The sequence below is a fragment of the Tursiops truncatus genome, chromosome 16 (genome assembly GCF_011762595.2).
Source record: "Tursiops truncatus isolate mTurTru1 chromosome 16, mTurTru1.mat.Y, whole genome shotgun sequence".
Lineage (NCBI taxonomy): Eukaryota > Metazoa > Chordata > Mammalia > Artiodactyla > Delphinidae > Tursiops > Tursiops truncatus.
Window position 1 is genome coordinate 31,085,133 of NC_047049.1, and position 27,042 is coordinate 31,112,174.

The 27,042-nt window shown below is 44.6% G+C and overlaps 2 protein-coding genes across 26 annotated transcripts in view; one reads left to right on the forward strand and one right to left on the reverse strand.

The window, feature by feature from the left end:
* BLNK (B cell linker) overlaps positions 1 to 27,042 on the forward strand; it is a 72,992-nt gene that overhangs the window by 37,693 nt on the left and 8,257 nt on the right. For 2 of the 4 annotated variants that reach the window (XM_073794145.1, XM_033842484.2), the window contains exons 5-14: positions 1,246 to 1,320; positions 3,069 to 3,225; positions 5,757 to 5,920; positions 11,368 to 11,449; positions 12,700 to 12,771; positions 18,401 to 18,473; positions 20,204 to 20,231; positions 21,033 to 21,075; positions 23,300 to 23,387; positions 23,952 to 23,983. In XM_073794145.1, coding sequence (XP_073650246.1) covers positions 1,246 to 1,320; positions 3,069 to 3,225; positions 5,757 to 5,920; positions 11,368 to 11,449; positions 12,700 to 12,771; positions 18,401 to 18,473; positions 20,204 to 20,231; positions 21,033 to 21,075; positions 23,300 to 23,387; positions 23,952 to 23,983 — 814 coding nt within the window. The remainder of the gene's footprint in view (positions 1 to 1,245; positions 1,321 to 3,068; positions 3,226 to 5,756; positions 5,921 to 11,367; positions 11,450 to 12,699; positions 12,772 to 18,400; positions 18,474 to 20,203; positions 20,232 to 21,032; positions 21,076 to 23,299; positions 23,388 to 23,951; positions 23,984 to 27,042) is intronic. The other 2 variants (XM_033842485.2, XM_033842486.2) reach the window with 2 other exon arrangements.
* Positions 9,863 to 27,042, reverse strand: part of ZNF518A (zinc finger protein 518A) — a 92,359-nt gene continuing 75,179 nt past the window's right edge. For 7 of the 22 annotated variants that reach the window (XR_002177220.3, XR_002177222.3, XR_002177218.3 and 4 more), the window contains 4 exons: positions 23,975 to 24,165; positions 21,823 to 22,595; positions 19,563 to 19,686; positions 9,866 to 10,238 (listed from right to left, as the gene is read on the reverse strand). The gene's annotated coding sequence lies outside the window, so the exon portion shown is untranslated. Of the gene's footprint in view, positions 10,239 to 19,562; positions 19,687 to 21,822; positions 22,596 to 23,974; positions 24,166 to 25,675; positions 25,933 to 27,042 lie in introns of all 22 variants that reach the window. The other 15 variants (XR_012326968.1, XR_012326963.1, XR_012326959.1 and 12 more) reach the window with 9 other exon arrangements.

Here is a 27,042-nt window from a genome sequence, read left to right on the forward strand (position 1 = left end):
CAAAATGAAGGTACCAGCTATAGTAAGGACTGATTGAACATTCACTCACAATTTTTACCTTATTGGATTCCCTTGGTACATAGAATGAAATCCAGGCTTGTTGCTAAAGCCTCCAGACCTGATGGAATCTGACCCCTGCAGCCATGTCTAGCCTTCCCTGCATCCCCTCAGCAGGGGTTGCTCATCCCAGCCCGGGCACAGAGGCCTGCCCTCAGTCCCTACAGCAGGTCGAGGTCCTGCCTAACTCAGCAATTTCAGACTCATGGTCCTTGGGCAGGTGAAGGAAGAGCGGAAGAAAGGAGAAACCAGGGTATCCCCATCCTTCTTCACTTGGTCGGCTCCTTCTTGTACTTCAGGCTTGGCTTAAGTGTCTGCTTCTCACCAGGAAGGCCTTTCCAGCACCCCTCTCCAAGACAGAATCCCTCTTCCCTTTGCTCTCTGTCTCAGGAACCTGATCATTCCCTCAGTGCATCTATGACCAGGCATATCTATTTTATCTGTTTGATTATTTACTTATTTATTATTCACTATTTGTTTGTTGTTGGTCTCCCATGCTAGCATACAAGCACTATGAGGCCAGGGACTGTGCTCTGAGTCAAGCATGATGGCTGGCACATAGTAGGTGCTCAATAAATATTGATTACATGCATGAAGGAATGGACAATTTGAGAAGATTTTTGTCTGATTACACATTCCCTTCTTCAAAGTTCCCATTAGACTGTCCAAAGTATTGTACTTCCTCAAGTATTGAATGAATGAATGAATGAATTAATTAATTAATTAACAAAAGAAGTAATTTGTCATAATTTAGAATAATTTGGGGGGAGGGGATTTTTTAAACTCTCAGAAGTTTGAATAGATTCCCTTTTAATTCTCTTGATGAAAAGGCATTCAACACATTCTACTGTGCTTGAAGTAGGAGGGGCTTGTGGTGCATCTCCCACAGAAAAGACTTCCCAAATGAAGGGCCAGTTCAGCACTTCCTGAGCATCCATTCCCTCCTCCTCAGTCCCTTCAGAGCCCAGGCAGCAGCTCAGCGCATTCATTCATTCCAAGTACGCTGAGTGTGCACCTACCCTGCAGTAGGTCCCATGCTGGGCCCTGGATATATAGTCTCAGTCTGGTCCTCATGGGGGCACAGTCTGGTAGGCAGCCCAGTGTCAGAGGACGGCTGCCAGGAACAGCTGACGTGGGATCTCTCTTTTTCTACCTTCTCTGCCACCTCTGCCAACCTGGTCCTCTCAGTCAGACTGCTGTGCCGGAGGGGCTGCAAGGACTCCAGACTCCTCCCCGGGATGCACACTGATCCTCAGCCTCCAGGTAATTAAGTCTAGGAAGCCAGTCCCTGCTCCACGAAAACTGAAACAAAGTGGGGTGCCCAAACCGTCCCCCACTCAGGCACATGTGTCTGGCTGCCCACTGGTTCTTTCACTTTCTGAATGTCTATTAAAGCAATTGCTTTTCAGTGCTCATACTGACATCTCCCTGGGATGCTGCAGCAGCACTAATTGGGTCCTTGGCCTGGATGAAGAGAGTCCCTGGCTTGGGAAGCCAGGGTCTTGCCCTGTTAAGTCTCCCCCTGGCCCACCCTTTCACCCCCACTCCACCTCCCAGGCCTCCAGCCTGGGAACAGTCTTTGGCTTCTCCAGAGCACAGACCGCAGGCTTAAATTACTCAACTCCTCTGGGCCTCAGTTTCCTCAAGTGCAAAATGGGACTTTTTAAAAAACTATCTCATATGATTGTGATGAGGGGTCAATGAGGTATACAGTGCATAGAAATGTTAGTGATAATAATAGTCATTACTATTATCATTACTTTATTCAGCCTAATTTCATATTCCCATTTGCTATTTCTGACCTAGGGGTTTGGGAAAATCCCCCCTACAGGAATTTTCTTACCTCCCCCCTCTCCCTGTCCCTTCCTGGCTCCCCCATGCCAGGGTAAGGACAAGCACCCTCCTTTGGGCTCCTTCCTCCTTTTATTCTGTCTCCCCCGACTCCTCCAGCCACCTCGGGAAAAGCTCTATTTTCAGCCTCCTTTCTCTTTCCTTATCCCACTCTTCACCCTCTTCCTCTCCTCTCCCGCATCTCCCTACGGACTGAGGAGGAAAGCACAGCGCTCGCTCACTGATGCCTTCATTTGTTCCAAACATCCTGAGTGTCTCTCATGTGCTGGCCCTGTCACGGGCCCTGAGGATACAGCAATGAAGGAAACGCTATACCTGCCTCAATGTTACACAGTTGCCAGGGAAAGGAGACAGGCCAAAAGGCAGGTACATCATAGATTCATCGGAAGATCATGTATGGATTGAGCATCATGTCAGGCAGTGTGAGGGGGCAGTGGGCACAGGGGTCAGAGGACCTCTTAAGTCCTGAATCAAATATTTCCTCCACATGAGTATATGTATGTGTGCTACACACATAAACTATCTCTGAACAAAACGCACAAGAAGCTAGTCCCTCTGTTTGCCTCTAGGGAGAGGAACTGAGTGGCTGGGAAGACTTCCCTCCTTGTGAACTGTTGGAACTTTAGACTGGCTCAATGTATTTTCAATATGGACTTAAATAAAATTTATATAAAAAAACAAACAAAAAGAAAGAGAATGGACTCTGAGTCAATTTGAAGTCCTTGTCCCTGCAACTGTCCAGCTCTGTTTAAAACAAACAAACCTTATCTCCTCAGAAGTGTCTATTCCTGAGCTTCTCCTTACCCTCTCTTATTAAACTTACATTTTCCTCAACCATCAACCTTCATGATTAATAAAACCTATTTGGTTATTCTATTTTATTGGGTCCTTTTTCTGTCATCTCAAAAATATATTTTATCTCTGGCTGTTCTTTGCAGACATACAGAATTCAGCCACCCTTGGGGTTAGTAGTCCATGCGTTCCCCCAGGATAGTAGTCCAGGTGATACGTTTTGGAGGCAAAAGGCCCGGCTTCAACCCCAGGGCTGCTGCTAACAGCTGCCTAACCCTGGTTAGCCGACCCCTCCCAGCCTTGCTTTCTTGTCCCTCCGTCCCTCCTAAGCACGCGTGGGGCGCTGAGCATGGTATCCGTACTTGCAGGACAGCGATTATGAAAACCCAGATGAGCACTCCGACTCGGAAATGTATGTGCTGCCGGCCGAGGAGGCTGGGGACGACAGCTACGAGCCACCACCCGCCGAGCAGGAGACTCGGATAGTTCACCGGGCCCTGCCCTTCACCAGGGGCGAGTACGTAGGTGAGTCCCCACCCAGACCTTGGGCGCTCGGCCTTCAGGGCAGCAGGGAGCGGGGCAGGCCAAGGTCGCAGCATGGCGGGCACCTCCCACTCTCACCACCTCCAAGTGGGTCATCTGGTCACTCACAGGCACTGGAGGCCCCGCTGGTAAGTTTGCCCTTTGGGGAAGGGAGGGGGTATCCTCCCTAAACTGGGAATGTTGAAAACAGGCAAAAGATAAAACAAGCACATCCTGACGTGGTTCCCCACCCCACCTCAATTCCTAATAGTCCCCAGACAAATCAACCCAAGATTAGTCCCTTCTACTCTTCTGGCTTCCTGCGTACAAGGTTCTGGAATTTCTCTTGAGATGGCTGTATGGAACCAGGATGACCTTCAGGGATCCCAGTGTCTGCTAAGGCCCCTCCTTCCTCCATCCCTCCCACCGCAGCCCCACGCTGGCAGGCTGTACAGATACACTGAGTCTGGACAGTGGAGTTTTAATTGGGGGGAGGGGCAAGGGGAGGGGATAGGAGTGAAGCCCTCTAAGCCTGGAATTAGCCTTATTGTTTAAAAGGACGAGTCTTAGGTGTGGCCTCCAGGCCTGAGTGTAGCTTTTAATGCCCCCCCCCCGCCCTCCCCCAAGAAGAAGTCTGTGTTCCATTCTAACAGGTGACTAAGTTCAGCAAGGTGAGGTGGGGAGTGTGTCCATGTGATCACCGTGAGGCTAGGAGTCATACAGAGCATCCCTATGTGTAAAGGGTTTAGTGTCCCTTATCCCTGAGGATAACTTCCTCCTTACGGGGTACCAGGTACTGCCCCTGCTTCGCGCCACATCTGTTGAGGACCTACTATGTGCTGGAGCTATGCTAAGCAGCAAGCAGGACAGGCAGACTCCCCGACTTTTTACAGTTTACAACTTAGTGCTTTACAGCCATGGCCTACTTCACCTTCTCGATAATCACAAAGGAGGAAAGTGAGGCTCAGAGGAGTGAACTCACTGGACCAAGGTTTATAAGTGGCAGAGCTGGGATGCAAGTCGGGCCTTTCAGCCTCCAAAGCCCGTGCTCTTTACCACTCTGCTCCACACACCGCAACCAAATTTGTGACCTCGTTCAATCATCGCAACAACCCTGGGAAGGAAGGGGCTGCATCAGGCCTGTTTACAGACCAAGAAACCGCTATTCAGGACGGTTACGCGGCTCATTCCAGGTCATACTCTTCGAAGCCTGTCTTCTATGCTTTGCTCCTTCTGATGGGCTTAAATCTTATATTAAGAAATCTCAGTAAACTCCAAGAGCTGCCAATAAAACTACACAAACTGACAGTCATAGGCACAGTAAAGTAGATGCCTTGGCGCCTGAACGCAGCTACGCCACCAGAAGGAGGCACCAAGTGTAAAGTTAACCACATACCCTCAGCGAGGCAGAAGCGCGGGCCGAGGGCTGGAGCAGGCGCCGGGAGGAGAGCGGAGTGGGCCAGGCAGAGGCAGGGGCAGCTGTACCAAGGTAGGGGCCGGCCGTAGCAGGAGGAAGGAGCAGGAAGCCCGGGTAAGCGCCTGAGCTGGTTCCGGGAAGGGGAACCCACCAGCTTACTCCTATGCGAAGATTTTCCTACAGTGTATCAGTCAGAATGTGTGCTCGCAGATCAACCGGGTAGACGCCCTGTTGCCTAAGCCCTCCACCACATTATGCAGGTAAGGTTAGTTGTGTATATTAGGCAGCAGCTCTGCCTTGCTGCTTTCTCCCTAATCCCTACGATAACTCTCTGAGGTGGATAGCTCTGATCCTCATTTTAAAAATGAGGAATGTGAGTCCCAGAGAGGTTACGTAATGAAGAAGCAGCCCAAAGGAGTGCCGCTGGTGGGTGGAGAGCAGGAGCCTGGACTCCTTCCCTGACACCTGGTGAGGACGGTCCTGGACCAGGGGGTACTCACGACTTCCCCATGATTCGAGGACATCATCAAGGGGAGGAACGTATAGGTTCACCCGCATAAGTAGTTGCAACCCTGAATACACCTTAGAATAACCTGGGGAATTTTAAAACTTACAATACCAGGTCCCTCCCCAGAAGTTCAAACTGCATGTCTGGAGTGGGGCCTTGGCATTTTTTAAAGCTCCCGGGTGGTTCTTATGTGTAGGCAGGATTGAGAATCACTGCCCTTAAGGCTTCATGGAGCAAAGTGAACCACTGAGGAGTAACGCCCCCCCGAGACCCCCCCCCCCCGACACACACACAAGGTCACCATCCACTCTGTTTAGCAGAGTGTTTGGGCTGTCTGCTCTCCTGGGTCTGTGGGTCTCCATCAGTCCCTAGGAGGATGTTTTTGATGAGGACATTCTCCTGGTTTTTATAATGTAAGTCAATGCGCAGTTGAAATCTTTGCCTAACATGTCATTCTACTCTTTAAGGGAATGCCCCAGTTAATAATGTGTTGGCTACATAGATGCTGGGGGTTTTTTACTTTCTAGATCTCGGTGGCTTCCGCCCAGGGAATGATCCAGAACCCGTTCATCTTATGCTTTGTTGTTCTTGTTGTTTTTCCTCTCAAAGACAATCGGTCAAGCCAGAGGCAGTCTCCGCCCTTCAGCAAGACCCTTCCCAGTAAACCCAACTGGCCTTCGGCAAAGGCGAGGCAGGCCGCCACTCTGCCAGCCCCGACTTCTCTGCACAAACCTCAAGTCCCACCCAGACCCAAAGAGCTCCTTGAGGATGAGGTAAAGTAACTCTGTCCAGAAGACTGCCCAGACCCAGTGGAAGGCAGGATGTGGGCCGGATAGGGGGAGGGGCAGGACAGTGTGGCCTCAGGCGTGTCTTCCTTCCTCCAGGCCCTGCTCTCCGGCCGGCACTAGCCACCCTGCCCCCTCTAACTCTCCACTGTTATGCTGAAAGGATGTTTTCTTTAAAAATGGCATATATGGTCTTATTTTAAGCACTTTCATTTACTACAGCCATATATATCCATACTGGAGCTGTGCCCCTCTTATTATTCCTTCGAGAAAGAGTCCCTCAGTTTCCTGCAAACCTCTCTTTCCTCCATAATATATTTCCCTCTTTATTCCCCATTGCTTCTCTCCCTGTCCTGCCTCATTTTCTTTCCCCCACCTTCTTTTCTCTCTGATCCTCCACCCCCCTCCTCTAAAATGCAGAGGGGTGCAGTGGGACATACACTGGAGACCCCTAGTCTGTAGGAAGACCCTGCACAACCCGTGGAGGAGCTGACCCTTCACTTCCCTCGGCAGCTCTTGCTTCTCACTCCCTCTCCCCAGTCCTGGGTATCCAGGGACCATCTTTGCCAATTGTCCAGGACCCAACTCTCGGTTTATGTCATCAATCTCCCTTCTGCCAGCACCTAGATTTTCACGTCTTATTCCATATGGAATTGTTCCAATTTAAAAATGAACAGGTAAACCCATTCAGGCTATTGGAGGAATGACTGATAAAGCCTAGTATGTTATGGCTCCCAGATGTACTTGTATTTTAAATAAAGTCAAAGACAAGCCCTCAAACTTAGCCATTAGAACAACCCTACAAGTGTAACAGTCTGAGAAAGAAAAGAACATTAAAGGCAACTCTTAACCATCACGACATAATCTTACTGCAGCTTCTTGAAGAAGTAACTTGTTTTTATAAATTTACTTATGTATATATTTATTTATTTTTGGCTGCGTTGGGTCTTTGTTACTGCGCGCGGGCTTTCTCTAGTTGCGGAGAGTGGGGCTACTCTTCGTTGCGGTGCACGGCTTCTTATTGTGGTGGGTTCTCTTGATGCAGAGCACGGGCTCTAGGCACGCGGGCTGCAGTAGTTGTGGCACACGGGCTCAGTAGTTGTGGCTCATGGGCTCTAGAGCAGAGGCTCAGTAGTTGTGGTACACGGCTTTAGCTGCTCCGCGGCATGTGGGATCTTCTGGACCAGGGCTCGAACCCATGTCCCCTGCATTGGCAGGCGGATTCTTAACCACTGCGCCACCAGGGAAGCCCCAGAAGTAACTTGTTTTTAAATGCCTGTAGATGGTAAAACCTACAGCTTATGAGCATGTTGTGAAATGACCTTCATTTCCACCTTAGAATAATTTGTAGCCCAAGAAGAGATGGAAAAGAGACTTTTAAATAAAATAGAGGCAGCACCCAAGCTCAAATTCCTGCTTTGACCCTTACTAGTTGTGTGACTTAGGCAAGTCAGATAACTCTCTGAGTCTCAGCTTTTCCTCTCTTCAGGTTATTTTAAAGATTTAATAAAGGAATATATATATATATATATAAAATCACTAAATACAGTGCCTCACACAAAGGATTCCATGTATCATATATAGATATTGGATTCCTTTCTACCATATTCTAGATTCTTTACAAAATCCAGTTTTCTAGTTTCTCCTGAAGACTGAGGGCCTGTCAACACTTGGCCAGCCATGGCCTCAAAGCAGCTGAGCCTCATGGCAATACTCCAGCTCAGCTGTGAATCCCTGGCCCCTGTTTCCATTTGTCATCATCCCCATCACTCATACAAGACTTGCACACACCCTGACTCTGTACATGTCCCCTTATTGTTCCACGCCTGCTCCTATAAGTATTTGAGTTTATGACCCCCTCTCTAGAGACAGTTTAAGTCGGGAAGTCAGCAGACTGAGAATGAGTATGGTTTGTCAATCCTCAGTCTGTCTGTCAGTCTGAGAGGGGATGCTGCCCTTTCAGGGTGAGAACAGGGTGGCCGGGAGAATCTGAGCGTGGGACATGGTAGGAGACCATCTGTTAGGGTCTCACGGTGAATTCTTTCGGCATTCGGCAAATCCATATGAAGATATCAATTCAGACACAGAATACAAATGCAGACTGTGGGTTATGTGAAGCTCTCCATCTCTGTGACTAACTGGAGGTGGGCCCCAGTGGGGAGAGGCCGAGCTTTGCTAATAGCAGCCTGTGGAGGTGGCTCAGGCAAGCCTGAACCAGTGGGAAAAGGAGAAGTCTGGAGGAGGCACATTCTGGAATGGGCAGATGGACAGTCAAGATGAGAAAGAGGTTTAAAAAAGAAAAAAGAAGCCAACGTTAAGATCTGGCTGAGCCATTAGACAGGAAAAGAAGTCAAACAGAAGCATAAATGAAGACGTTTAGCCCTACCATGCAGGTTACAGGCATAATATGGGGGTTCAGGCTGACCAGAGAGTTGGCAGTGGGAGGAAGGAGCATCTGTGCTATAACGAGAGCGGCTGACACTTGACCAGTGCTGTGTGTCGGTGGTGTTCTGAGCACTCCGTATGTATTATCTCATTACATCCTCACAGCAACCCTAGGAAGTGTGTGCTATTATCACCCCCATGACAGATGAGGAAATGGTACAGATGAGGTGCAAAGGGGTTGAAGAACTTGTCCAAGGTCACAGAGGTAAATGATAGAGCCAGCATTTGAAATCAGATGATTACATACTAGATCCCAGGGGCTAAAGAGCTATCCTGTGCCACCTCTCCAGTATCCACTGAGAAGAGACCAGCTCTTCATTCAACACAAATGTGCCAGGGCTTCATTGGTGCCCAAAGCAGACCCAGTACATGTCCTTGCAGGGCATCAGTTTTGTGATTTTATGTGACCTTGGATAGATTACTCAACTGCTCTCAAATTCCTCACCTGTAAAATGAGGATAAGTACACCTAACTTAATCGTAGGTATCATTGAAAGAATTCAGTAAAATAATGTATGTAAAGCTATTAAATGTTCACATGAGTTGTATTAAGCAAGAAACTCATGTGGGCATTTAATAGCTCATCTTAACGACTCCTGACATGGAATGGGGTGAAGGGCAATGGGAAAGTGAAAATAAGATGAATCCGTGGTGCTCCTATTTTTCACATTTAAAGTTTGGGGGAAGGCAAACATGTAAATACCTACAGCAGGTGTCTTAATACTGAACATCTAAACACTGGAGTTGATCTAAGATGATTGTTTAAATAATCATCTATATTTTAATCATGCCATTGTAAAAGCCGAGGAAGGATTCTAATAGCATGTAGGTTGTGGCAGTAGAATGATCTGCCTGGCTTCAAAAGACCAATTATTCATGTAACTACAGCCAGTTTTTTGTGATGTGAACATGGGATAATGGGGTTTATATCAAAACACCGCAGCACCGTGAAGATGAACTTGTTAGGACACAGATTATGGTGATTCTTGACCATCTGCTTATCTTGGCAGGTAACAGCTTTAGTATAGTGTTACAGCATAGTACTAGTGGCACCTGCCTTTCTGGGTTATTACAAGGAGTAAGTGAGATTACACACGTAAAGTACTCAGAAGAGCACCTGGCAAGAAGCGCTCAATACATGTTTGGTTTTTGTTTCTCCCAGTCCCCATGTTGGCAACCAACCAAGGCAGGTTGTAAAAACCACTTCTGAGATCTGGTTACTTTATTTACCTCTTATAAAATCCCTCCCTCACTATATTCATGGTCAATCGATTATTGACAAAGGTGCCAAGAAAATTCAACGGGAAAAATTAGTTTTTTAAACAAACAGTGCTAAGATAACTGTATATACACATGCAAAAGAATGAAATTGTACTCCAATCTCACACCATATATAAAAAGTTAAATAAAACTGGATCATAGGTCTAAGTGTAAGAGCTAAAACTATAAAACTCTTGGAAGAAAACATAGGTATAAATCTTTTTTTTTAATTTTAAAAATTTATTTTATTTATTTATTTTTGGCTACATTGGGTCTTCGTTGCTGCGCGCGGCCTTTCTAAAGTTGCGGAGAGCGGGGGCTACTCTTCGTTGCGGTGCGCGGGCTTCTCATTGTGGTGGCTTCTCTTGTTGTGGAGCGTGGGTTCTAGGCACGCAGGCTTCAGTAGTTGTGGCACACAGGCTCAGCAGCTGCGGCTCACAGGCTCTAGAGCGCAGGCTCAGCAGTTGTGGCGCATGGCCTTAGTTGCTCCGCAGCATGTGGGATCTTCCCAGACCAGAGGCTCCAACCCGTGTCCTCTGCATTGGCAGCCAGATTCTTAACCACTGCGCCACCAGGGAAGCCCAGGTATAAACTTTTATGACCTTGGGATAGACAATGGTTTCTTAGATACAATACCAAAAGCACAAACAACAAAAGAAAAAAGTAGATAAAAGTGACTTTAAAATGTAAAACGTTTGTGCTGCAAATGATACCATAAAGAAAGTAAAAAGACAACGTGTAGAATGCGAGAATTTTTTTGCAAATTATATAACTGATAAGAGATTTAAATCTAGAACATTTAAATAACTCATAATCCAAGAATAAAAAAGACAAACAACCCAATTAAAAGTTGGCAAAGGGGTTGAACAGACTTTTCTCTGAAGAAGATATACAAATGGCCAATAAGCAGACGAAAAGATGCTTAACATCATTAAGGGAAATGCAAATCAAAATCACAATTAGATACCACTTCACACCTACAAGGATGCTTACAATCAAAAAGACAGACAATAACAAGTATTAGTGAATATGTGGAGAAATTGGAACTCTCATACATTGCCAGTGGGAATGGAAAAATTGTGCAGCCACTTTGGAAAACAATTTAACAGTTCCTCAAACTATTAAATATAGAGCTACAATATGACCCAGCAATTCCACCACTAGGTATATTCTCAAGAAAAATGTCCATCTACACAAAACTTGTACATGAATGTCCACAGCAACGTTATTCATAATAGCCAAAAAAGTAGAAACAACCCAAATGTCCATCAACTGATGAATGGATAAGTAAAATGTGGTATAGTCATACAATGGAATATAATTTGTCCATAAAAGGGAATGAAATACTAAAACGTGGTTAAACCTTGAAATTACTATGCTAAGTGAAAGAAGTCATGAAAGACTGTGTATTGAAATATTGTATGATTCCATTTATATAAAATGTCCAGAATGGGCAAATCTTAAAGATAGAAAGAAGGTTGGTGGTTGACTAGGTCAGGGGAGGGGATGGATGGGAGTGACTAATGGGTGCAGGGGTCCTCTTGGGGGTGATGGAAATGTTCTAAAGCTAGATTGCAGTGTGGTATATCTGTTAATATACTACAAATCACCAAACCACGCTACATAGGGGAATTTAATGGTATATGGATTATATCTCAGAAGATTTTTCTAAATATCACTGCTTCTTATGCAGTAAACTCTGAATATACAGCATTTCTGTATTTCTTTTAGGCTGATTATGTGGTCCCTGTGGAAGATGAAGATGAAAACTATATTCATCCCACAGAAGACAGTTCACCCCCATCTGAAAAAGGCAAGAGTTTGTAGTTTTAAGCACCTGAAAACTTCTGCAGTTGATAGAGGCATACAAAACCATTTGGTAGCGAGCTCTAAGGGGCTCAGAAATGATAGTGCCCAGGCCTCTCTCCTCTGTGGCCGTAGCATTTGCCTTCTTTGGCTAGTGGAACAGAGAGCATAGTGAGCAACCCATCTCTGTGTTTTATAGCCTTTACCCTTCTTTCTCCATCCTCTTCCATGATTTAATACTCTCTTCTCAAGGTATAAAAGCACCTAAGTTCTTCTCTTTAGCTACTCACTTAGAATGGATTTCTTATAAAACCTAATACTCACAAAGTCATGAGCCACCATGTTGACCTTACAAATATTGCCCCAGAACAGTTTCTGCAGAGGACTGAAAAAATGAAAGAGTAAAATATTCTCTATGTTCTAATTCTTTAAAATTGAGTGCTATCTCAGGCCCATGAGAAACATTTCACTTGTAAATCCTTCACGAAATAACAAACGCAGCTACAAACAAATTATCTCCAAAAGCCCGTGCCACATAGCCTCAGATGAGGTGTGGAACAGTGTGTGATTACTCTGGATATAGTCGCTATGGAAAATATAATCCTGTATAAACGCTGCCTCTTCAAGTAACATTACTCATCTAATAAACTTGACTCCAAGGTAGCAATACTCGGTTTTTACACTGCCATCACGTCGCAGCCCTCTCCCACGCCCTAAATATCACCGACAGCTTCTAGACCCACCAGAATTTCTGAATTCACCCGTCACCATGAAACAATAAATACAAATTAAATGCCCCCACCTCCACCCCCCAAAAACCTACAAAATCCAAGAGGAATGATATGTGCTATGTGTGTTACGTGTGGCAGGGAAGGTGGGGCTATTAATCTGGCCCCTCCATTGTTAGTTCAATGCACGTCTCCTGGTAAAAAAACAAACTCTTTCATCTCCTAGACACCCAGTTTGGCAAATGAAATTCCAAGCCAGTATTCACTTTAATTATTAATATATTCATTCTAAAAATGTTTTTTTCTTCTGAGAAGGCTTCTTTTAATGGCTTGTGGCTTACTAATTGTGTCCCCCATTCTCTGCAGATTCTCTGGTCTGACCCATCATTTCCACAATGCATTTTTCCATAAGTGTGAATCTCCCTCAGTAGACTATCTACTATATATGTATATGTGTGTGTGTGTGTGTGTGTGTGTGTGTGTGTGTGTGTGTATATAATTACAATATAGGTGTGATTTTGTGTTTCAGCTCCCATGGTGAATAGATCAACCAAGCCAAATAACTTCTCAAAGCCAGCCTCACCTCCAGGGACAGCTTCAGGTAGAGTGTACACAAGATTTGGTGGTTTTGTTTCTGTTTTTTTTATTGTGAAATGATTACATTTGGGGGTTTCATTTTTAATCTGTTCTAAATAAAACAAACAACTCAGAGCAAATATTAAGAAATAATCCCTGTATATCCAAATGTCCTAATAAATGGTAACAGAGGCCTTCTCCTCAGGCTCATCCACCGTCTGGGGGCACCTATGTGAGGGGACCCTCGCCCCCATGCCCCTGTGCCTCTATCAGACAAGTCCTTTTTTTCATCCTACCTCTCTGGGCACTTGGCTGGCTTGCCCTCCTTCTCCCCTCCCCTGGCTGAGGATGCCTGCACCGTTCAGCCTCAGCCCTCTGCTCTTCCTTCAGAACGTCGTGCAGTTAAGAGCTTGGGTTATGGGCCAGGCATCCCAGTGCTCCCCATTATCAACTGTATCACTTTGGGTCTGTACTTCACCTCTCCAAGCATCACATTTTCTCATCGGTAAATGGAGACGATAGCCCGTGCCCTGAGACAGGAGAATTCTGAAATTGTGAATGGGAAATGCTTAATGCAGTGCCTGGCACACAGTAGGTGCTCGGTAGAGTAGTATTTTTCACTTCTTCCTGGTTTATCCATTCTTCTGGCTTCACTTCTCTGGTCTAAGCTGATAACTCTCTGGTGTCCAACCTTGACCTTTCTTCCCTTCTGAACACACTGACCTTCCCACTACCTCAAGCTCAGTGCATCCAACACCCTTACTCTTTGGGCATCCTTATTCCTCTTTACACATCAGCCTCTGGCTCCATGTCTCAGAGTGCCCATGTTCTGTCCCAATTCTGCTTTGCTTTTTCCTGAATTTGCTGTTCTATTTTAGTTGCCACCACCTGAGCCAGGCTTTCTTTACTTTATCACTTCATACCTTCTGTCTTACAGAGTCCACTAGCCATAATCTTGCCTCTAGGCTCTCTCCTCAGTCACTGAGATGAGCTTCTGACCCCCTCCAAATGTTGCTAGCTTCATTCCATTACAAAGTTAGTTTTACCATGTCATCCCTACCCAAACCATGAACACTCAGTGGTTCCTAGATGTCTCCTGTAGGGTTTGGCAAGCCCCAGACTGAGGCCCACAGTACTGAGTGGCGCCCATACCCCAACCCTTTTACAGCACAGAGAAGTGCAGGAGCTTCCTCAACAGCATTCTCTCCTTCTCCTCTCCCCCACCCTGTACCAAACACACACACACACACACACACACACACACACACACACACACACACACTCTCCCTTCTGTCCCAGACCTGAAGGCTGAACACAGAGACTGGGAGACTGACCTCTGCTTTCAGGGACGTGCTCCTTGAGAGAAAATGAAAGAAGAGTATTTTTAAAAATCTTTTCCTAGACTCATTTCCTGTGCAATTGCTCATCCTCTTCACAAGTTCTTATTTATCCTCCCCCTCGGAATCCACAGGCTTTTTATACTTGGGGACTAGAGGTCAGAGCCATCTTATCCAGCTCATCTTAATTTCTGGGAACAAATGTCAACACACCAACCTAAAACGTCACGGCAAGGTCGCTTTGGTCCCAACTGAAACGGAGACTCCTGACACTTGATAACTCAGAAGGGCTGTTATTACTGGAATAGAGAACCTTTCACTGATACAGATAAATGAAGGCTTAAACCCTCCTTTAGAGTAATAGTTTAATACTCTCTGGTGCTTACATCTTAAAATGCTCTTCTTGCCTTACACAGACCTCTCCTTCCTAAAACACACCCAGTACTCCAATCAGCCTGTCTTTCCCATAAGACTCTCAGCTCCATGTCTTGCTCATAGCTGTGTTTCCAAGGCCTAGACAGGACCTGGCTCAGAGTAGGTGCTGAAATGGTAGATGGGTCAGTTGGTTGAGAGAGAGATTGAGTCCCCCAACTCTGGCTGTCTTTAAGGAATCACATGGCCCCATCATGAAGGCATTAGCCCACTGGATTTTTTTATTCATTAGTTTTTATATTAAATCTCTTTTATGTATTTTGTAAGAGTTCATACAGTACCTGTGAGTAAGGGATGCTTCGGCTAGTATGCAAGCCCCACTAATGATAATACGGTGTCTATAACAGCTAAAAGAGAGTTAAATCCCAAGGGCTTACAATGCCAACACTGCGATCATTAAGAATAAGGAAACCTACCACCACTGTATGCAAAACTGAAAAGAGGATGATGTATAAAATATACGTGGTAGAAGGAAAAACTAAGGGTAAATTGTTTTGCAAGTTAAGAAACTTCGGTAAGCACCAGCTTGTGCAAGGCCTGTGCTGTTAAATCAAACCTTAACATAATTTTTTGCTCCCTATGATTTAAACAAAGATGATTTTTCTCTTTTATTAGTAAGCTTTTGGACACATCTCCCTCTATTGCATCCCCAGTTTCTCCCTTGGAGCTTTCCAACCAAGAATTCGGCTTGGCCAGGAAGCAGGGATCCTGGCAATGAGAAGGGTACAGTGTTGTCCTACCCCAGCCATGCCCCGGGGTCTGACTTCAGCCAGGGCGGCAGAGAGGGTCACTGGCCTACGAGGAGTAACTCTCCATCCTCCCGTGGGCATTCACAAAAGCAGCCCTCTGTTTCACTAATCTTTCCCCACATAAGGGAGAAGCAGCAAGTGAATCTGACATGCCAAATCATGCCCCAGAGTAACATTATGAGATATTGGCTAGAGAGGACACTGCCTGCCTAGGCTTTCAACTTGAATGGCCTTGGTTTCCAACCCTGGCCCTGCCCGTTAACCCCTCTGAGCCTCTGTTTGCTTCCCTTGATGTTATGTGAGGCCTAGAAGTGGCACATGTGAAGTACCTGGCACAGTGCCCGGCACCTAGAGATACTGCCGTGGTAGATAACAAGATGAGAAAATGAAAATAGCAATAATCATATTTACTGAGATCCTTTATGAGCTATAACTTATGTATCATAAAACTCACTCATTTTACATGTATAATTCAATGTTTTTTGTAAATCATTACATTTATAGAGTTTTGTAACCAGCACTACCAGTTTTAGAAACTTTCTGTGCCTACCCCAACTCCAAAAGAGCCATTATGCTCATTTGTGGTCAATGCTGTTCCCATCCTCAGCCCTGGGTAACCCTGATCTGCTTTCTGTTGCTATAGAGTTGCCTTTTCCAAACATTCATATAGATGGAGTCATATAATATACAGTCTTTTCCATCTCACTCCTTTCACTTAGCATAACATTTTTGACCCTCAAAACTTTCAGTCCCTTTCCAGCAATATTACTTTATATTTGGCTAATTCTTTACATGTTCAAAGTTACCTTATTACCTAACCACAGTAACTCTGTGTTAGATAAAGTAGCTAGTGGCATCCCCATCTCACAGAGGGGGAAACTGAGACACAGTGGCTCATAAGAGGTCACACAGCCAGTTTGGTGGCGGAGAAATAACTGGAACCCTGTCTTCCTGATGCAAAACCAGAGCTTGTACTGGACTCCACCACCACAGAGGACAGCCAGCATGCCCCTCCCTCTCCTCTGACTGCAGAAGTTATTTACGAGGAGGGAAGGGGAAAGGAAGACGTTGGCCAACTGTTTGCAGATATGAAGGAAAGGGAAGCTTAGTAAAGAAGCCAGGCAGTAGATATGACAACAATAACATGCTCAGGCCAAGCGAGCCCTTGGTGAAAAGAGAGGGGACCCCTGGGAGGAAATTCTGACTTAGACCTTCTTTCTGCTTCCTTATTTTTCAGACGAGGGATTTTTTTTCTCTTCCCTAAAACTTTCTATCAACATCTATGAGTAGCAAAGTGTATTTTCACAATGTGAATCTTAAGTATTGAGAATGTGAAGAACAATATCAACTTGATACCCTTGCTAATAAAACACAGTTAGACTCATACTACTACACATTCAGATGACATTTCAGTTTATTGTCGGAGGAAATGTTAAAAATTCCATATGGGGCTTCCCTGGTGGCGCAGTGGTTGAGAGTCCGCCTGCCGATGCAGGAGACATGGGTTCGTGCCCCAGTCTGGGAAGATCCCACATGCCACGGAGTGGCTGGGCCCGTGAGCTATGGCCGCTGAGCCTGCGCGTCCGGAGCCTGTGCTCCGCAATGGGAGAGGCCACAACAGTGAGAGGCCTGCGTACCGCAAAAAAAAAATAATTCCATATGTAGTCTCTTTCTCAAAATGTTTTTAAAAATCCCATCAGGGTCAGCTTACATCTAAGTAAGGGTTACATGGGAGGGGCCTTTCCTTCACCAGATGCCACTGGTGAGTGCTTATGGAAATTAGCCCTATGTAAGGACTATGTGTAGAAAGAGTAAATGGGCTCTGAGTGAGAGCCTGAAGGCCTCTCTCTAAGTCAAGTACATGAGAATGAACTTTATGATCTCTGTGTTTAATACTTTTCGAGGACTTTTTCCCTTTTTTTGTGTTTGGAATAGGTGGTCCTGTCAGATGAGGTGGCATGGGGGTGCATGTGTCTTCTCTTGTTATAAATTCTGGGAGGGCAGAAGCCTATGTCTACTTCTTCAGCTCTTCCACAGCCCCTAACACAGTGCCTCCAAGGGCTTTACACATACCAGGTTCTCAATAACTCTTGCTAATAGATTATTACCTCAGTGTTTACTTATGTGTGCTTTATCTTGCAAACTCAAATACATACTGTGGGCAAGTCCAACCTATACGTACAGAGTATCCCCTTTAAGTCCATTAGGAATTGTGGACTTATAAATGTAGTAAGTTCTTAATTAAAACATTTATTCAGTTCAATTTAATTCAGCAGAGAGCCTTTATCTCACTGAGCAGTAATGTCCAGGCAGGCGGTATCAGCCTGAGAGGAGGCAGCTGGGACACGCTGAGGGGAGCTGGCTTAGCTCTGGCCTCTCCGCATCCAGGCCTGCTGCCTATCTCAGCAGTGAATCTCTGCCTGTCTCTCACCTTCTTCCCTCATAACGATGCTCTGGCTTCTATCTTCAGGTAGAGGGAGGGGAAATGGGCGTGGGGGACAAGGCCCTCTGGGTCCCTTCTGTGACTTCAGAAGATGAGATTTGGGTAATAGCTTGCTGCTTCTCTCCATTTGTTTATTTCTGCAATGAGCGAAGGCCCTAAGAACTCAGAGATGAATGAATGAATGAGTGTTCTCCAAATGTGAGGTTAGGTTTGTGTACTGTGTAAATGTGGTTAGGAATGAGCAGTGTCTATAGGTGTGATCAGGAGTGGTGGGTCTGTGCCCCTCTGTCTCTAGGCACTGCTGTTGTGCACATTTGTGCAGTGCATATAGATACAAGTGTGAGAGCTCTTAGCTCCCTTCCATAGGAACCCTTGTGAGCTCTTATTGAACCCACAGAATCAGGGGCTCTGAACTTGTCCCATGGGGGAAATGAGAAGGTCATTTAGCGATGTTTAGATGGAGTTCCTAATTAACATCCTAGTTCTGAGCTTATAAATTGTCATTTATAAAATGTTTCATCACCTTTGCCTATAGGTTTTCCCCCAAAACTTCAATGTAACTACTTATATATGCTTAGCTGAAAGTAAGAAAAAATGTGCATGTATTTCTGAGCCTGCCAGCAAGGCCAGCTCACTGTGACCACCAGCCCTCAGTTCAGGGCTAGAGACTGACCTGTGTATATGTCTGCGCAGGTCGAAAGAGCGGGGCCTGGGACTCTAAGTCAACCTCTTCACCTGCTGCACCATCCCCACTGCCCAGGGCTGGGTAAGTTCCTGTTGCAGAGAAGCAACTCTGTGAATTCAGTGTATGGTCTCCATCACTGCTGTGAGCAGAGCTGCCTGGAATCCACATAGGAGTCCTGCTTGAGAATCTGGGGGCCAGAGGGGGGTGTTTTTCTGCTGTTTCCATTCAGAAGAGCATACCTGCCCAAGCTCATATGCAGGTGCACCTAACATTACAATAGGTGTGTTCCTGAAGAGTGTGGAAATGAAACCCTATTGCCCTGGTGTTCTCCACACCCATGCATGCTTCAAGTTGGACTAGGGGTGTCCCTGCTGACATCAAAAACTAGTAGTCTTTCCTCCCATAAACTTATAGCTAAATCTTGAGCTCATTGACTTGTGTTCCACAAGACACAAACTCCAGCACCTGAATAATTTTAAGACCCACTAGCAGGTTTCATTCCTACTTTCTACTCCTCAGTTTCTCTTCCAAGTAGTTAGTGATCTGCAAACAAATGTGTACACAGAGCAGCATGCACTGGGTGTTCAATCTCAGCAACACTGCCAAGGTTCCTTTCAAAAGGGAGATGAGAGAGGCATTCTTTCTCATTGAACTTAGAAGAGCTTTGTAAGATATTGGGTGAATGTAATGTATTAATATTACAAACAGTGACCCCATAATTTCATATTGGCTCAATAGGTTATTTTAAAAGCACATTTAAATCTGTCCAAAGCAAGCCTGCGTGGCTATAGCCTTAATTCTGCCTCTGAGTAAAGCAAAGAAATTCTCCATTTCAGGGGTTTATTAAACAAAATTCTGCGCACTTCTCTCTTGGCTTAGGTTTACCACTTCAGGCAAGTTACTTAGTCTCCTAATCTCTAAAATGTAATAAAAACACCCATTTAAAAAGGACAGTGTGAGATTTAAAAATATGTGAAGAGCCTAACCCAGTGCCAGGCGTCTTAGAGGCACTTGGGAATTGTTAGTATTCTTCCCCCAATCTTCCAGCTCTCAGTCAAAACAAAGTGAGAGTTAGAGAGAAAGCCAGTATTCAAAATAAACACAGAAGAGAATTATAAAGCCTTAGCAATATTAGAGTCCAATCTCTACTGAACTAAGACAAACCAGTACCTTAGGTCAGGCAAGCACCTTCAGGACCAGAGATCAGAGTGGGTTTCAAACTTGTGTTGTGCTGGTCTTGGGTTTATCTGTTTGGAATGAAATTCTAGGCAGACGTCTAGCAGAGAAGAGTCACCTGAAGCAGGGAGAACATTGGCGTGGGGAGGTGCTGGCTACAAATGTACCTGCTTGGCCACCCTCATGTCTCCACCCTCCTTCCCAAGACAGTAGCCCTGGGGTGCTGTTGGGGGAAGGGACGGCTCTACATACACACTTTGCAAACGCTGATTCTGGTCCTCATTTTACAGATGAAGAAACTAAAGTTCAGACTGGCCCTCACAGCTGAGAGAAACGGGCCTGAGGTTGCAGAGTAATCAGTAGCAGAACTGGAACAAGAGCTCAGTTATCCCGATTCCCTGGCAACTGGTCCTCCTGTTTATCCCCATTAACCCCTTTGCCATCTGTCAGCAGACCCTATCTGAGGCTATGAAGGATCATGGCTAAATCCTGCTTTCATCCCTCTCTTCCCTTCAAGGACAGTCTTCCTACACACCTGTATCACTTTCACTATTCTAGTTTAAATTTGAGAGTAAAATCAGCTCCTCTTTATCTTTGTTGTGTTTTAACAAAGCCAATCTCTTTTCATCCCCCAGGAAAAAAACAGCTACGCCGCTGAAGACGGTGAGTTAATTCTGCTTTTAAATGTGCTTCATGTTTCCCGCAATGTTTATTCTTGTCCACTTATTTAAAGTTGACGATGCTTCCCGCTAAGGTGAACACAGCAATCATGTTGCTGCCCAGACAGTCCAAGAGAAACTTGGAATCCTCACTTGGGTAGGGAAGATGCTGCATGGGAGGGTCACATCCTCCCTGAACCCGGTGGCTTCACTGAATATGAACGGCCGATCAGCGGTCAGGCTCCCTGCGTCCCAAGACCTTTGTCTTCCCCTGTGTCTGCTTCCCACCCGCAGGCCTGGGAACTAATGACTGAGAACTGCGTATCAGGCACAAAGGCCTGAGTACACTCAACTTCTGGGCAGAACGTGGGGAACCTGGGCCAGCCCACTATTCGAGGAAGCCCACCTTGACCTGGTATCTATACTGTAGCCTGACATTTACAGTCCCTTACAAACACCAAGACGGTGGGGCCCTGAGACCAAAGCCGGATGCCAGATTTCCACTGCATAAGCGCTACTGCCCAGCAGCTGCTGGGGGTCATGGTATCCACCAACCCTGTTGACAGAGTGGGGAGGCCAGGATGACACTGCTCCTTCCCTGACACACTTCCAGTCCATTGTCACTTAATGCAAAAGTGGGCCGGGGGACTGTGTGTTTTTAATTGTTGGTCTTGTGACTGAAAGAAAAGCTATGCATCAAAGAAATGTTCTCCCCCAGTATTTATTTTAATAATATTGCTTTGACTTTTATTTCCACATACCACTGTATTAAAGATCCTTGCCTTTCTTTTTTTTTTTTAAATAGACTCCAGTTGTCTCTCAACAGAATGCCTCAAGTGTTTGTGAAGGTAAGCCTATGTTACCTTGACAGATGAGCAAATAACTCTGAAAGTTATTTTGATTAAGGATTTGTATACAAATGTATTTCTAAATTTCTTTAATTATTCATAAGGCAACTGTGAACATAAAACTCAATTTTCTAAACAGAACAGTCTTTACTTTGCCATGAGTAGTGAGTAGCAAAGCTGATCAGGACCTGCGCATGCCAGGCTGCACCTTTGGGGCAGGCCACAGTCTACATGCCCAAAACCTGCCTGTTTGTAGACAGATATGACTTGCCAGAAACAGTGCCACAGTGTTACATAGGTGTGAAGACTTATTTAGAGCCAGTCATGTATCTTAGAATTAATGGCTAAGGTAATGAATTTTAAAAAACCTGTTTGTTCGAACAAGTTCTTGTGCTAAGTTTTCAAAATAATGTTTCCTGAGTTCAAACATCTATCTTAGTACATCTTCAATGCTTCCCTTCCTTTGTTTTATCATAATCTAAAACCCTTATGTATACTTTTTATTAGAACTTTCCCATTAAAAAAATATTTGTATTTGAAAAATACTGGGGGAAAAAAACAGAAAGAAGAAGAATCATCCATAATCTCAACACTTAAAACACTATATAGAAATTAAAATCCTGCACCCGTCTAATTCCAATCTTGAAGGTACCCAATGTTAAAAGCTCACCATTTCCTGAGTTAATGAGGGCACACCTGGTCTCACAATGGACGGTAGACATTTTCTGAATGTGCATTACAACTCACCTGTCTGCTTTGACTGCTCTGTTGAGTTTTTTACATCATTTCCCACATCTTTCTCCCAGGCTGTTCCTGAGGTACCGCTCCCTTCCTGTGTCTTGCTTTCTTCTGCCTTTCCTGATGCTTTTGCCTTGCTGTCCTTCCATTCCTTACAGTCTTCCATGCCTGCTGAGCAGGGAGCTTGGAGTGATAATGGAGCATTAGGGTGAGCCTCTGTAGGAAGTAAGTACAACCCTGTGCAAATTTCATGGCTTCAGAAGCTTCTGAAAACCATCAGAGAACAGGCTCTTGGCATGTCCCATGCGGCTCGGGTGTCCTCATTCCCAAAGGGCTCCCAGTGCAGGAGTGTGGTCTCTCATTTCAAGAGTAGAGGCAATGGCCATCCAAACCCAAAGCGGGTGAGCGGCCTCTTCTGACCTAGGAAGGAAGCCTCCTGGAGGACGGGCGCAAAAGCAGGGGTGGTCAAAGCTCATCAGGCCGTGGGGAACCAAAGTGTTCACTGTTTCTCCTGAAATTACCATGTTGTAAAGTCATGAACAAAACATCTCACGTGGCAGCTCGAAGTAACTTGCCACAAACTTGAAACAATCTTCAGAGATTCAAAGCTTCTGAATTTCTCTGCACCTCAAGAAACCCCGAAGTCTATCATCATTTATTTGAGTCTTTGAGTTCTTACTGCTTTTATTTATTTGGGGATCCTCTAGTGGGAGATCAGTAGTTCTCAAACTTTCTTCCATGCAGGAGACAGACCTTTGGACATACCCCGACTTTAACACACCCTAGACGAAATTCGAGGGAGAATAAAGCATTACAATAATTTATAATCACTTTTATTAGTGGTTCAGCAATAAATGTTCTTCACCATAAACTTCTTAGATTTCAGGTTATGCACATTTCCCTGTGAACTAATTATAACTCCACCCCTTCCTCTCTCACTCAGGAAAAGAGTGAAATGCAAGTGAGATTTAACGTTATTATAGGGATAAACTTGAATTTGCTCAATTCAATTTTCAAAAAAGTAGATCATTCGCAAACGCTGATATTTTGCCTCTTATCAGTAAGAAATTACTTATACCATGTCTTATGACTAATGAAGACACGGCAGGGTGTTGTAACACCTATGTGGAGGCCACATAGGAATCAGGGGTGGCTAAAGCTTGCCCATCTTCTGACTTTTACTTGTAATCACACACCTAAAGGTCCAGATTCCACAGGTTCAGTCCCCATGTATTTGTACATTGCCAAGAGGTGAATGCAGAGGTGGTAGGGTGTGCTTGTAACACCGCTGAGTAGGAGTCCTGGTCTTAATAGCTCAGACACACCACCACACTGACAGGTGCACAAAGGGAGGACATCCTGGTGAAAGACATGCTCATGGGAAGACATGTGACCAAATCTGGTTCCTCTTGGTTGATGTTTCTGAGTTTGGGCATGGGGACAGACATTTCACCCTAATCCTACTATGATAATTTTCTTAATGCAGAAAAACCTATACCTGCTGAACGCCACCGAGGGTCTAGTCACAGACAAGAAAATATGCAGTCACAAGTTTTTCCTCCTCCTCCCCAGAAGTAAGAATTCTTTCCTTTAAAACTAAGTTTCCTTGGGGCTTCCCTGGCAGTCCAGTGGTTAGGACTCCACGTTTCCATTACAGGGACCACGGGTTCAACCCCTGGTCGGGGAACTAAGATCCCACATGCTGCGCGGTGTGGCCAAAAAAGTTAAAGTTTCCTTAACACCTGCATTGTTATACTGCACAGAAACACTGGCTTGTTGTGATTGGTAAAGATTTAATATTTCATTGCTTTGCAATTAAATTTAAAAAGGTGTTAAGTAGGTAACAACTTTAAAAAAAACTGCTTAGAATTACAGAGACTGAACTAATATTTGGGTTGATTATTGGACTTCACTAAAAAATAACACTAGTCAAGTCTCCTCTTTTTATAAAATTAAAGGGAACAATTTTACTTATCCTGAAGATTTTGGTGCCTCTCCTATCTTTAGATATGTTTTATTGGCCATTCCTGTTGATCCTTTGTGATGCACCTGTTCTGAGTATCTTCAGTGCAAGCAAAAAGTCAAACTTATTCATCTTGTGCTTTGCCCTTTAATTAATCTGAAATTCTTCCTTTCAGACCAATTCATCAAAAACCCATACCTCTGCCAAGTAAGTACAATGAAGGCACGGAGAGCAGTATCAGGTATCGGCTAAGGCTGGCTCTTCAGGTCTGAGCCACCTGGGGGTCCAGGGCAACACTGCCTCTTCCAGCTGGAGTATCTTAGTATCCTCTCTAGCTTGTTTCCTCATCCGTAAAACGGGGCCAAGAATATTTATTTCATGGAGCTGTTCTGAAAAGTAAATAGATTTGAGATCATTTTTACTTTTTTAGTTTTGATTGAATATTTTACTGGTCATACTGGTCATCTTTTATTTATTTAATTTTTTTCACAACAACAATACAACTATTTTCAAAATAAGATGATTAAGTAAAACAACATATTGTGCTTGGTACATAGAAGGTCCTCAGTAAATGATAGCTATTTAAATTGAATCTAAAATACATTTTAATGATCGTAAAATGTATCTACAGAGGGCACCCTGAAAAGAAGATCTGGCAGATATCTGGATAATTTTCCCTAGGCTAATAATACAATACCCTAAAAATATATGAAGTCAGACTCACAGAACACAGCTGCCCAAACCTTGATTTACTTTCTACTCAATGTAGGAAAAAAATGAAAACACAAAATAAAACCCTCCTGTACATGGATAAGTTGGAAAATACTCCAAAGTAATCAAGATTCAATAAATTTAAATAAAGAGAATAATTATTATATACAAAAAGTATGTGTGTTTATATAAACATAAATCTGTTTCTTAGGCTTTAATTGGATTTTTGATTCATCTTAAATAAAAGAAACTTTTCTAAAATTCTGAACACAAAGTGAAATGGTATAGCTATAGAAATTTTATTGTATTTTTACTACGTAAAGCTTTATTATACCCTTTATTGTTTTTCAACCCAAGTCATTCTTTCAACTGACAAATACTTATTGACTGTCTGCCATGTGCCAGGCAATATTTTAGACCCAGAGGATACAGCAGTGAATAAAACAGAGTCCCTTCCTTTACGGAGCTTCTTTTCTACTAGAGGAGAAATAAACAACTAGATAAGCCATACAATATCAGGCAAATGTTAAAGTGATATAAAGAAAAATAAAGCAAGGTGGCAGTGGGTGGGCACAGAGAGGAATGGAGACAGTGAGGGCTGCTGTGGTCAGGGAAGACGTCACCTGTAAAATGGGGTCTGATAGCTCCTCCCATAAAGGGCGGAAGTGAAGGCAAAGTGAGCTAAGATGTGAGAAACAGGACAGGGCTGGCACATATTCAGGGATCAGAAAATGTCAGCCTTGAACCCCCGCAACTGCCCAAACTGTGGAAACCACCAACCTCCTTGTACTATGTACTTTAGAAGAGCGTGACCTCCCACCCTATTTTTCCTGCTCCTACCCGGGAATACTGTCCCCACCTGTCAGAACACAGCCTTCCTTCATACTCAGCCCTCCTGGGCCTGCCAAGCCCTCATTGCTCCCTCCTGTTAACAATGGTGGCTGTCACCTTTGAACGTCCAGGGCACTTTTATCTGAAGCAGTTGGTTCATCTAAGCCTGTTTCTCTTGTAGACTTCCCCTCCTAAGAAAGGACAACTCTAGTTGCTCTGGTCAAAAACCTTAGAGTCACCCATGACTCCTCACTTGCTTTCCTTTTTTTTTTAATAAATGTATTTATTTATTTTTGGCTGCATTGGGTCTTCATTGCTGCGTGTGGGCCTTCTCTAGTTGCGGCAAGTGGGGGCTACCTTTCGTTGCAGTGCGCGGGCTTCTCATTGCAGTGGCTTCTTTGGTTGTGGAGCATGGGCTCTAGGCGCGCAGGCTTCAATAGCTGTGGCACGCGGGCTCAGTAGTTGTGGCTCATGGGCTTATTTGCTCTGTGGCATGTGGAATCTTCCCGGACCAGGGCTTGAACCCGTGTCCCCTGCATCGGCAGGCAGATTCTTAACCACTGCGCCACCAGGGAAGTCCCTTCACTTGCTTTCTTCACACCTTCCAGCCGTTCCTTCAAAATACATTTGGAATCCAGTCACTCTCACTAATTCTGCTGATGCCATCTGTTCCAAGCCACCATCACCTCCTGCCTGGGCTTGCAAGACTCAACTGACCTCCTCTCTCTGCTCTTGCTCCCTTCTATCTATTTCCAGCCCTGGAGTCAGAGTGACCTTGTTAAAAGACAGGCAAATCACACTATTCTGTTCAAAAACCCCCAAAAGCGTCCCATACCATGCTTGTTAAAGCCCAAGTCATGCTAAGTGTCCACTGGGTCCCAAAAACCTGGTCCCTTCACCACCTCCTGTATGACTTCATCCCTTATTCTTCACCCCTTTTCTCACTGCAGTCCAGGCACAGTGGCCCCCTCTCTGTTCCTCAAATATGCCAGGCCCTTGCATTCACTGTTCCCTACACCTGCAACATTGTTTCCTCAGATATCCACAGGCCTCCTCCCTCTCCACCTACAGATCTTACCCAAGTGTCACCTCAGTGAGGCTCTCCCTGACCAGCCTATTTAAGCATACTACTTATCCGAAGATATCCCCCACCCACTTCCCTGCCTACTTTTCTTCATAGCACTTACGACTTTGTAATATTGTATATATATTTACTTATGTCTTTATTGCCTATCTCACTCCGTTAAAATTTAAGCTCCAAGAGGGAGGGGCATTTTGCTGTTTTGTTGACTGCTGTATATTCCCAAAGCCTTGATCCATGGCAGGTACACAATAAAGAATGAATGAGTGAGTGGATGAATGAATGAATGAATACAGCTAAGTATTTTCTCCATTTCATGTGTCTCCATGTCTCCACATTTAGATGGTAAACTCCCTGAGGGAGTTTATGCCTTAGGGCAGAAATTCTCAATCATTTTGACCTCAGGACCATTCTAACACTGTTAAGATCATTGCAGACCCAAAGAACTATGGTTTATGTGTTTCTTTCTAACGATATTTAATGTATTAGTTAGAAGACATTTAAAACATTTATGAATCCATTTTTAAAATATTAAACTCATTACATGTTAACAACATATTTTTATGAAAAAAATACATTTTCCAAACAAAAGAAATTTAGGGGGAAGAGTGGCATTGTTTTACATTTTTAAAATCTCTTTAAT